The 12,577-nt window shown below is 41.9% G+C and overlaps 1 protein-coding gene across 8 annotated transcripts in view; it reads right to left on the minus strand.

Moving 5' to 3' along the window:
* The window catches only part of UBE2E2 (ubiquitin conjugating enzyme E2 E2), a 424,921-nt gene that overhangs the window by 215,488 nt on the left and 196,856 nt on the right, over positions 1-12,577 (minus strand). The window contains exon 1 of one of the 8 annotated variants that reach the window (XM_079922468.1): positions 734-775. The exons of the other annotated variants lie outside the window; for them this stretch is intronic. Coding sequence (XP_079778594.1) covers positions 734-760 — 27 coding nt within the window. The 5' untranslated portion in view covers positions 761-775. Of the gene's footprint in view, positions 1-733; positions 776-12,577 lie in introns of those variants that run through there. 8 annotated transcript variants of the gene reach the window in all.

Raw genomic sequence — 12,577 nt, forward strand, 5'->3', positions numbered from 1 at the left:
TGCGCTCTCCCTCCCACCAAACTACACACTTCTGGTCCCTCTCCCTCCTGGGATGCTATCCCCCGATGAAGGAACGGCACACAGCTTGCTGCTTCAGGCTGTTTTTCTGGGGAACCTAAGCTAAGATGAACCGCATAGGAGTGGTGTCTTTATGATCTGTCCACTAGGTCATTCACTCCTCTGGTGCTCAGAGGTGGCAAGTGAAGCCACAGGCAGAGCTCAGATCACTCAGAGAGGGAGACAGAGTGAGAAGAAACGAGGGCCTAACACGTCGCCCGTCAATGGCCATAAGGATAATGGCTAGAACAGAAGATGGGCACTGGCCAGAGAGGTGGGTGAAAAACTGGCAAGTACTGATATTACCACGAGGGAGTTTACTAGGGCATGGAGAAAAATCTGTCATCTGGGAATTCCCTGGCGGTCAGTGGTTAGGACTCTGTGCTTTCACTGCCGAGGGTCCGGGTTCGATCCCTGGTTGGGGAACTAAGATCCCACAAGCCCCATGGCCAAAAAATAAAAGGAAAAAAAATCTATATCTAAGGAGCTGTTGCTTTTAAATTATGTTAGATGCTGACTGCTGTGGCTACTTGATATGAGGTATTACCAAAGAAAATGAAATGATATGCAAATAAAAGTGTGGTGGAGGAAGTTTTTTCAAACCACATTTTATCGGGGCGGAAAGACTCCAGGCAAACTGTGTAAGAGTGGAGGAATCAGAAACCAGGAAGCAGACCTCCTTCTCTGCCTCTCTGGAGGGCATCTGGTGGGGATCCAGGCTGAGAAGAGGATGATCCGGTGGTTATTAATTTACAAAATTCTGTCTTTTAAAGTTTTCTCTTTCTTTTGATAAAAAGCTTAGATATCTAAGAAGAAAAGAAAAAAGGCTTGTAACACAAACTTTCGTAAGGAGATACTATAGAAGAAACACAGAAAGCTCAACTTCCTGAATAAGGCACTTTGGGAGACTTAAAACTATATTTCACAGCAAAATTTTCTTCCTTACACACAGGAGGACGTGGGAGTTCATAAAAATGCTTTATATGTCTTTATGAACACTGAGGATCAGAAAACAAATCTTCCTTAATACTCAGAATTTATCACAAAGCCTACAGGTATGAAATAATGTCAACTGCTGATACAAGAAGCCACACAGTCATTAAAAAGTTTAAAATTAATTCTATATACGTATCAGTCACAGAATTAAATTTTTTAAAATTTAGAAATGTTGTAGTACTCTTCTTTAGCTCATTAAAACTTCTATTTATTTAATTTAATGTATTGCAATCAGCTCTGCCTGATTTTCACTATAATTTCAATATCTGTGAGTCTGTTTTGTACATAAGCTCATTTGTATCATTTTTTAAAAATTAGATTCCATGTATGAGTGATATCATATGATATTTGTCTTTCTCCAGACAGGTTTTATTTTCACAGCATGTATTACACAGACCACATTTAAATCTAAAGTTATAGGTAACAACCTAAAAGGCAAGGAACTAAAATCTAAATTGTAACTAACAATATGAACACTGGGGAACTTCAATGTAAATAAATATGATATGTTCTTGAACACGAGTGTCTCAGCAGTGGTAAATACATACAAGTGTTTCAAAGGACCCAGGTGGAGAGTTTTATTTGCTGTCCCTGCTTCTGGTAATGAAAAAACATATTTAAAATCTTTAGCTCATCATACTGCCTCAAGTGCTGTATAGTTAAACAGCTGTCTTTCAACCACCACGGCACAAAGCCATCTCGAACACACTCTAACTTAAAAATAAGGCAGAATCAGTGTCCCCGATCCACAATGTTGGGGGCTACTCTGGGCACGTGAACGTGAGAACCAGGTCAGTGGGCTTTTCTGCAATAACACAACCCTTTGCCTGCCTCCTGAGAGACGGTGACATATCCTCCACATTAAGCTCTCCGTCCCCACAGAAGATGGGCACTGGCCAGAGAGGTGGGTGAAAAACTGGCAAGTACTGATATTACCACGAGGGAGTTTACTAGGGCATGGAGGAAATCTATTATCTGGGAATTCCCTGGCAGTCAGTGGTTAGGACTCTGTGCTTTCACTGCCGAGGGTCCGGGTTCGATCCCTGGTTGGGGAACTAAGATCCCACAAGCCCCATGGCCAAAAAAAAAAAGAAAGAAAAAAAAATCTATATCTAAGGAGCTGTTGCTTTTTAATTATGTTAGATGCTGACTGCTGTGGCTACTTGATATGATGTATTACCAAAGAAAATGAAATGATATGCAAATTAAAGTGTGGTGGAGGAAGTTTTTTCAAACAGGCTGATTCTGATTCAGGCTTAAGTGGATGGATGGTATTCCAACAACTCTAATTCACCGACAGGCACAACGGCTGCCTGCCAACACCAGGGTGGATTCTGTTTTCATCTGATGCTTCAGAACACCCAGCTGACACACGGCCAGGTCAGGTGACTTCGGAGGTTTAAGAGCTGGCCTAAAAACCCCAGCATCTTTACACTAGACTTCAGTCTCCAAACAGTCCATTCTATCTTTAGAATTCTAACTACAATGTGAGCAGCAAAGGGTTTTGAAGAAAGGCCTCTTCAAATTTCCTGTGCTTGGTTCAGCAGCCTATCGGGCTGTCTAACCACAAACAAGTCTCAGGACTTTATTTTTTTTTTTTTTTAACTTTTATTGGAGTAGAGTTGATTTACAATGTTGTGTTAGTTTCAGGTGTCCAGCAAAGTGATTCAGTTATACATATACATATATCCACTCTTTTTCAGATTCTTTTCCTATATAGGTTATTACAGAGTATTGAGTAGAGTTCCCTGCGCTATACGGTAGGTCCTTATTAGTTATCTATTTTATATATAGTGGTGTGTGTGTGTTAATCCCAATCTCCCAATCTAACCCGCCTCCCCACTTCCCCCCTTTGGTAGCCATAAATTTGTTTTCTATGTCTGTGAGCCTGTTTCTGTTCTGTAAAAAAGATCATTTGTACCATTTTTTAAAAATCTCAGGACTTAAATACCCAGCTGTACCCCTGCAGGGGTCAACAAGGACCAGTTCTAGGGAGAGCAGGAAAGGAATTGGGGGGGACAAAATGGTAGAAAATGCCTTCCCCCCCCACAATCCAAGTCAAACAATAACTCAACTCTTTATAGCTATTTAATATCTGAAAACTAGTCTCCTAAAAAGTGAAATTTACCAGTCTAACAGAAATCAACGTAACTAGACTGCAACATTGAGTCTGATCTTATTTTTACCCTTTACCTCAGTATCTCACCTAACAGCTGTGTATTTCAAAGCCCTGACAGATTTGTTTGACTGACATGATCTGTGACCACTTCCTTTCTATCAAGAAATACAGTTTTCTCCTTTTGATGCTAAACTATTTCTGTTGACACAGTACGAACCCTTTGGTCTGTTTAGACTCTGGGGTACAAATGTTAACATGGGTATCATGCAGGTCATTATTTTACATCTTATTAGGTGTTTATTGAAAAAGATAAGAACGTCTAGGATTAATAAATAGAGTTTTTCTGTCTCCATGAGTGGCTCATCCGGATACACTGTCGAGATCCGGCGGGCTTGAAGGCCACCGAAGCTGCGACCGCGCAGGTCACTGAGAGCGCCATGGTACTGGAGTCGTACATCTGGGTTGTGGGATGGGGCTGGGATCTACAAGGCATTTTGGCTGAAGATGTTAATCTACTAAACATGCTAAAATAAAGGTCTATCTTTCCATTTTCAAAAGCTGGCGTCATGGGACGGGGATTGCAAGCTGCTTGAGGGGAGGGGTGAAGACAGCTGCTAAGAGAACAGCCTGGAGAATATTCATTGTAAGAGGGTGTAGCATTCATTCCAGGTCCCCAAGGTTCCCTCTCCTAATTTCTGGGGTGTTAGAGGCTTTGGGCAGCTGGCCAGCACGAGGGCTCACTTAAGATTCTCATTTCATTTTCCGAACATTGATCCATGAGAATCCCTAACGTAATTCCAGGGTCCAGACCCTGGGGAGGGGTGCCCCTGAGTTTGGCAGTATCTCCTGGCACAGTTGTTATGAGAACATTCTGTATGCCTTTAGTCCCTGGATTCCTGCATCTGGCAAGTCACAATATGTGATAACCAATTAGTAAGGAATTCAGTCACATGGCTTCCTTCTGGAATGTACGTTAGGGAACAGAGTTTCTTAGCCACAGAAGTAGCCTATAAAAACAACGGGTTGTTTAAAAATCACACATAAAAAGCAAAACATCGCAAACTCACTGTCAAGAAACAGAAAATATTCCTTTTGATCAACCTGTTTATAAGTGTTACTGAGCTCTCTCCCCAAACTTTGTACTCTTACCAGATTTCCTTGTTGATGAAAATAATTTGACAATTATTTGGGGACAAATCTAGTAATATTCATGTTTTCCTTAAAATGAAGGCAAGAAGAGTTAACTGTGTGGTGTGGTCACTGTTCAAACATGGGTGCAAAGAAGCTGCGAACCTTACAGGAACACTGAGATGTGGTGTTGAGAAAACCTGGGGCTCTGGTGGTAAATCTGACAATCATAAAACTACATTCATTCTGATTCTTCGATGGTTTCAATCTGAGTACAACTGAAACCAAATATTTCAATTTATGAATGATGTAAAGTTTTTCTTTTCCATTTACACGTGGGATAGGTCACTTCCACAATAACTAATTTCTTAAGTATTTCAAGAATATATCAAGCTCATGACACATAAACTACAGTGAAAAGGACAATTTTAATACTTTAAATATTACTCAAGTAAAGAGTACACGACTAAGAGCTGAATGGCTTCCCGACACCTGTAACTATGCTGTAAAATTTACTTAGTATCCAAAACTGGACAATTACTTAAAGTGCCTGACACATAAAGTTGAGATCTGTCCTTTTTAATTCAAACCTTTTCAAACAAGGAATTTGTGATACCAGAGAAAAGACAAATGTATTATCTAATTTTGAGTACTACTTCTGCCAATCTTTCGTTCACAGCTTCCACAGGCTCCTAAATGTCTATATAAGAAAGCCCATGTTCTAGTTCTGGTACCCTAACTCCTCCATAATTTGGGGTCCCTCACTGCAATCTTACTTCCTCTTGCTCTAGAATGAGGAAATCTTTCTTCTAGACAACCTGAAATCCTGGACCTTGCCCACTCTATGCCTCTACCTGTGCTCTTTCTAAAGCATTCCTGGCACACCTTTCCTGCTTCTCTCCACTCAAGTCCCGTCTGAATCCATTTTAAATGCTTTAAGGGAACCTATATCGGTTCTGTTTGTGGTCCCACAATCTTAGCTCAGAGGCCAGCATGAAATGATGCTCTTCAAATGTCTGCTGAATTAAACAGACTCTACAGTCAACTTAAGACCACATGAACGGTATGCTCCCCACAGCACCAGCTGGACCATTTCCAGTAACGGATCTTCGGAGTCACTGTGCTCATCCCGCATCCACGTGCCCACGTCGAGAGTTCTTAAACGTGTTGATTTCACAACATCTTTCTTCTTTTCTTTTTAACATCTTTATTGGAGTATAATTAATTGCTTTACGATGGTGTGTTAGTTTCTGCTTTATAGCAAAGTGAATCAGCTATACGTATACATATATCCCATATCTCCTCCCTCTTGCGTCTCCCTCCCACCCTCCCTATCCCACCCCTCCAGGCGGTCACAAAGCACCCAGCTGATCTCCCTGTGCTCTGCCGCTGCTTCCCACTAGCTCTCTACCTTACGTTTGGTGGTATTTACAAGTCCTCGCCTCTCTCTGAGCGTTTCTTATACTGATCAAGTAAGTGGTCACCCGTCCAGTGTGTAGAGCCCAAGGGTGCGAGGACGCAGAGACGCAGGACCAGCCCTTCTACGAGGACGTACACTCAGTGATGATAAAGGACGATCAAGGTCGGTATCGTGGGAGAAGAACCAAACGAGCCATGGAAACGCAAAGGAGGAGGATGGGGCGCCTGTCTGCGGGCAGCAATCAAGACTCCGCAGAGGCACAATAACGCTCAAGTCTGCCCTCGCAAGGAAGCTTCTTGTGGTGACTCAGGGCCTCAAGGACTTCTCCCCTTTCCATAGCATTAATGGGCGACGGTACTTCTTTCCCCTTAATGAGGATGAGGATTAGAAACTGACTGTGTTTACCGAGCACTCACTATACACCAGGGACTCACAATCAGCACTTTACACGACCCGATGCACTGGACTTTCACAACGATCTAACCTATTAACATGCTGCCGTTTTACAGAGAAGCAGACCGTGGTACAGAGAAATGAAGTATCCTGGGGAAAAAAATCTCACAGGTAGTAAGAGGTTGACCTGGGAACCACTGGGCGTGGAACAGTCAGCAGGGTCAGCTTTGGGTATAGCCCAGTCAAGGGATGTGTCTTTATAGATGATGCCTTGAAAGGGCCCGAAAGAAGAGAAAGAGCTAGACGTGGAAGGAAGAGTACTCCAGGCCGAGGAACAACATGGAGAAGCAGAATGGTGAGAAGCAGAAAGACGGCCAGTGTGGCCAGAGGCAAGTGAAGGGGAGGAAACACAGCAGCGGAGGGGGCTGCCCTGGCAGGCAGAGCCCAGCTCGTGGCTGGCCTTGGGGGCCTGAGTGCGGAGCTCGACGGGTACTGACTTGCCTCTACATGGTGCAATCCTTATCTCTTGTTCTCCACACTGAGAGTCTCAATGGCATCTCTTACGCTTTTAAGTACTTCTTGCAGCATCTAGCCCACAGTGTAAGACGGGCTGGGTGTCACCATGAGCGGGAGTAGCTGGAAAGGTCTAATGTAGGAGACGCAATGGGAGAAAGAGGGCATTCCAGGCCTGGGGGATGCCAGCCGCATGGCTGTGAAGGCAAAGTAAACAAGTTCTAACCACAGTGACGGGCTCTGAGGAAACGAGATTGTGTTGTGAGAAGGGAGGTAGGAGTCTCGAAAGGAAAAGCGTTTTCTCTGGGAAGAAGAAAACTCTAAGTCAAGATTCAATTAGGATAAATGGTACATATACATACAATGGAATACTACTCAGCCATAAAAAAGAATGAAATAATGCCATCTGCAGCAACACGGATGGGCCTAGAGATGATCATACTAAGTGAAGTAAGTCAGACAGAGAAAGACAAATATCACATGATATCACTTATATGTGGAATCTAAACAAATGAAGTTATTTACAAAGCAGAAGTAGAGTCACAGACGTAGAAAACAAACGTGTGGTTACCAGGGGATGGGGGGAGGGATAAATTAGGAGACTGGGATTGACATACACACACCACTATATATAAAATAGATAATCAACAAGGACCTACTGTATAGCACAGGGAACTCTACTCAATACTCTGTAATGGCCTATATGGGAAAAGAATCTAAAAAAAGAGTGGATAGATGTATAACTGATTCACTTTGCTGGACACCTGAAACTAACAACATGGTAAATGAACTATACTCCAATAAAAAATTTTTAAAAAGATACAATTAGGACTTACACTCCAATTTCCTTTAAAAGGAAAAACAAGTTCTCAAATTCTTTCCCAAATGAGAGTGCTCCAGTATTTTGTGAGAATACAATAGACACTATGGTATATAAACTCGTAAGACAAGACTAAGAAATGCCCAGAGAAAGGAAAGTACTTAGTTACTAATAAAATGTTGACACGTGGTCTTAGCAAGGGGAAGAAGTACCACGTGACAGTGGATAAACGTGGGCATGGAATCAGAAAGTCCACAGTAGAATCCTGGTTTAGCTGCTGTGATGCAAAGACCTAAAGTCAAGGTTCAGTGTCATATGAGGTCTTGACATCTGGTAAAATCAGATGAGTACCTAACCATGGGCTGCCCTCCCAGCCTGCCCTGTGCACGGCCCCCTATCCCTCCTTATCAAAGGGCTCAGGGGCCTTCCTGCCTGTCCCCCAGGAGCAGGGCTCAGTCCCCTGCCCGCCTGCAGAACCATTTGAACAAGCCCATCACATCCTTCTGTGGGGACCAGGGGATTCCCCACCTGCTTTGTACCACAAAGCCTGCCCCCGGCAGCCTCTGGCTGCTCACTCTATAGACATGTGCAGCTCCCCTCTGACCCTGCTGGCCTGCAATCTCTCTCCCCCTGGAGCATCGATCTCAGCTTTCAAGGGTTGGGCGTAGTGTGTTCAGTCTTGCCCACAACCCTATGGCAGCAATACTTTTCTCATGAAAGAGATGAAGAGGCGATCACAACAGCCACTTACTGGCACAGAAAACAGTAAGTCCCCCTTCCGGAAGCGCAGGCTCAGCAGCCATGGCTCACAGGCCCAGCCGCTCCGCGGCATGTGGGATCTTCCCGGACCGGGGCACGAACCCGTGTCCCCTGTATCGGCAGGTGGACTCTCAACCACTGCGCCACCAGGGAAGCCCTGTTTTTTAAAAGAATTTTAAACCAATTTATAGTGCAAAAAAATGCTCAAAATCATATACATTTACTGTTGCGATTAACCCAGAACATTCATCCGCATCAAATTTCATTAAAACATGTCAAGAATCTTATCACCATTTATCTAAAACCGCACATCAAAGAGGACTCCAACTTCACATAGGATAGGATTTAATCAGCTGACATTCACAGTGTTTTTCTTTTTTTAAGGTATAAACTCAGGATGTTTTTGTTTACTGCCATGAAACTAGTCTAGGTCTTCACAGGGGGTTAAATCAATAGGACAGCAATTCAGTTGGTGGAAGACATACAGTCGTGAGAACAAGATTTTCTTTGGTATGCTGCAGTGTCCCAGGTGCCCGGCATAGTGACACTCATTAATTATTTGTGGAAGGAATAAACACGTGGGTACAAGTCTGCTACCAGAAAATGTCATTTTTTGCTTCCATTAACATCTTATCACATACATGAACAGAGTATCTGTTCAAGGCATCAAAAGCTGAAAATAGAGTGTTTCGTATTCTCACTTGCAGCATAATCAAGAATCTTATCATGAAAGCAAACAATGTCTATTCTTATAGGACCGCAGAGAAGGTTTATCAGTGTCATTCAGAACTGTGAGAAAAAAGTAGCAGAAGTCCGTATATTATTGTTGCCTCGAAGCGAGTCCAGAAGTAAACATATCTCCACAGGGAGGGCTGGGGTCGGGGGGAACTTTTTAAAGTATTTAAGTCATCTTTAACTGAATATGAAACATTCAAAAATGAGAAAACTACTATTAAATTGGATGGAATAATAGGAAGCGTTATTCTCAAATATTACATTTGTTGGGAAAAGGAAATAAAGAGAAAAGGAGAACGTAATAGAGTTGTGTAGATATTTGCAGCAGCAATTTACCCACAAAACAGTATAATGGGTACACCGAGATGTGCAGTTGTGTAATGAAAAGCCTTCTAAATACGTAAAACATTAAAGTCCTCTCACCAGGTGTAAAAAAGTCTGTTTCAAGTCTAACGTGATAATCATTTTTGGAAATTTGCGTTTAAATGCTGGTACTATTTGTTACGATGTTTGGCTTTTCCTTTTATTCTGCCTTTTAATTATTAAATATGAAGAGTGTTCATTCAAATAAACAGTAATTTGCACTTTACGGCATCTTTCAGTCCACGATCTTAAGGTATTAATTAATTAAGGAGGTACTATTTATCCTAAATTAGGGTAATCAGAGTTAAGAAGGGCAAAGACTCCTGCTTTTTTTTCTCGATATACACCATTTTGGAATTTGAACCTGCTTGTGATATAATAACTGTATTCGATAAAACATTGAGAATATTTTACAGAAATGACTGAAAAGCTGATTTCTGGGTATAGCTGCAGAAATTTATCCAAATCTTCTGGACTGAAAGTTGTACATTACACCATGGGATCGAGATTAGTAGGGTTTACCTACGTGCTTTTCAGTTAAGGTATTCGGTTTAAAGGTGGTTCTACATGAACTGTTTGCAAGAGCTTATTTAGTAACTGTACATCACAGTCTTCTGGTTATTTATCAGCTTGCACTACCGTTTGTGGGCCAACTTGGCCACATTCTTATTGAAAATATTTTGAATTAATTTCACTCCCTAAAATATTAACGGCTTTATTTTCACTAAGCATCACATAACTGCATTTCTGTAATGTCATCATTTATGATAACAAAACAAGCAAACTCAGGTCCTTAACCTCCAGTTTGCAGGGCTTAGTAATTCAAATAAATGGATACTACCTGAGAACAGGAAGGTTTTTCTATATACAGTGGTTATTTCAAAGAAAGTGGTTTTCAGAGAGTAAAACTCTGTTTATACTATTTTATTGTCACTGCAAAGCTCTATTTTGTATTTAAGAGGCGATCCACAGATACATCAGGAATGGTGGTAAATCTATAAACTCCTTATGCAACTCATAAGATAGCTCTATTGAATGTAATACGTTAGCTAAGAAAAGGATAATAAAATTAATAGCTCAGGGTTCCCCTGGTGGCGTAGTGGTTAAGAATCTGCCTGCCAATGCAAGGGACACGGGTTCAAGTCCTTGTCCGGGAATATCCCACATGCCGCAGAGCAACTAAGCCCGTGCGCCACAACTACTGAGCCCATGTGCCACAACTACTGAAGCCTGCATGCCTAGAGACCGTGCTCCACAACAAAAGAAGCCACGACAATGAGAAGCCCACGCACCACAACGAAGCCCGCGCACAGCAACGAAGACCCAACACAGCCAAAAATAAATAAATAAATAAATTCATAAAAAAATTTAATAGCTCAAGGGAAATCAGAGAAATGTTTAATGGTTACAATCTACCCGTAGTAAGCCTACTATACTGTACTCAAGCCATTTCCGAAGAGTAACATAAATTGGAGACCACATGTCTTGTTAAGAAAAGGGACAATTTTAATAGGAAAATTTACAAAAAGACTAATAGCCTGATTATTCACATTTTAAAATCTATCAAGTTATGCTATCTAATACCTCTCACATATTGAGCTCACAAACAAAATTTGTTGATTTCCTCTTAAACAGTAAAATCCATCTTCCTCCACGCTGGACTCGACTCAATATACTTCCAAAAGCATGAATCTGTGGTGCAGAGAAGTGATCTTCAAATCATGCTCTTGTAACTTATACAAAAGACCCCCCTCTGTCCCCTACCTTTTCTCGAAGGAGGAGAGGGTATGTGAATGAGGATTCAGCTTTGTATGCCAATCCATAACGGAGCAGCCCAGCTTTTACATGTTCTGGAGTCTGGGATCAAATTCTGTTTAAACAGAACTCCATAACTTAACAACAACAAATAAAACCAACAAAAACCCAAACCAAAAAGACACTATAAACAAGCAGATTTCTTTCTCCTTTCTCCTGTTGTCCCCTGACCCACTGTTCCTTACATACTCACATTTCCTACTCTTCAGATACAGAGGAAGTGAAAAACTGAGAGTAAGAGGTGAGAAAGGGTTGGAGAAAGAAAAGGAAGAGGTGGAGCTGCTGTGAAACTCATGCGAGCATCCCGCTGAAGACGAGTGTGCGCTGCGCCCTGAGTACTTGAGCAGGTTCAGAGCTAGGACTTGACATTAACATGCCATCATGAGCCGCATGTACATATCAGCGTCACGCCAGTACTTGCAGGCTCTTTGATCTGCTTAGCGAGAGTGGCGACAGTGACCGTGAGTGACAGTGAGGACAGTGACAGTGCTTCTGGAGAGCCAGGCAGGGTACTGTCGTTGTTATATTAGCTCTGTTCCCGAGCCATTGTTGCTGATAAGAGTCACAAAAAAGTCGTATCATTACAGATTATTTTCTTTCAAAAAATTTTAAAGAAAATTTAATTCTATTAATGCAGTGAAGAGAGTAGACACGGTCCTCAGATTGGCTTTTCAATGCCTCACAAGTGCCTGGAAATACATCAATGCTCTATTAGCACGTAAAATTCTCCAATTAACTCACAAGGCTCTACTGAACATCTTTCCCACAGTGTTCAGACAATATATTTAATTCCTATAAAGATACAAAAAGAAGTTGGCTACTATATTAAAACATGTTTTGAATATTTGGAATTCAGCTAGACATTTTCTGGATGATTCTTAAACTGTAGAGTATTCAGGGGTTTTTCTTCCCATCCCCAAAGAAATTAGATTTTTCTTTTTAGACATGAAGGCAATTTTTTTTTTTTTTTAGTTTTAATAACCAAATTTTGCTTTCCTATCCTCACACGAAGAATCGGTTTATTCTTATGGTAATTTATTTGTGAGGACAGAGACAGACGAAGGAGAAATAGGAGCAAGAATCCGGAGGAAAAAAGTACATAGTTTACTGGGCTTCCCTGGTGGCGCAGTGGTTGAGAGTCCGCCTGCCGATGCAGGGGACACGGGTTCGTGCCCCGGTCTGGGAGGATTCCACATGCCGTGGAGCGGCTGGGTCCGTGAGCCATGGCCGCTGAGCCTGCGTGTCCGGAGCTTGTGCTCCGAACGGGAGAGGCCGCAGCAGTGAGAGGCCCGCGTACCGCAAAAAAAAAAAAGAAAAAAAAAAAAAGTACATAGTTTACTAAGATGGAATAAATGGATTTAATGTCTCACGTGAGAACATGATACATGATGTGAAAGTTAAAATATCCAAATCATGATAACTCTGCTTTCTTAAAGGATAAAAAAGTCACCTCAGGGTC

The sequence above is a fragment of the Stenella coeruleoalba genome (genome assembly GCF_951394435.1).
Source record: "Stenella coeruleoalba genome assembly, chromosome: 5".
In the NCBI taxonomy this organism is placed as follows: domain Eukaryota; kingdom Metazoa; phylum Chordata; class Mammalia; order Artiodactyla; family Delphinidae; genus Stenella; species Stenella coeruleoalba.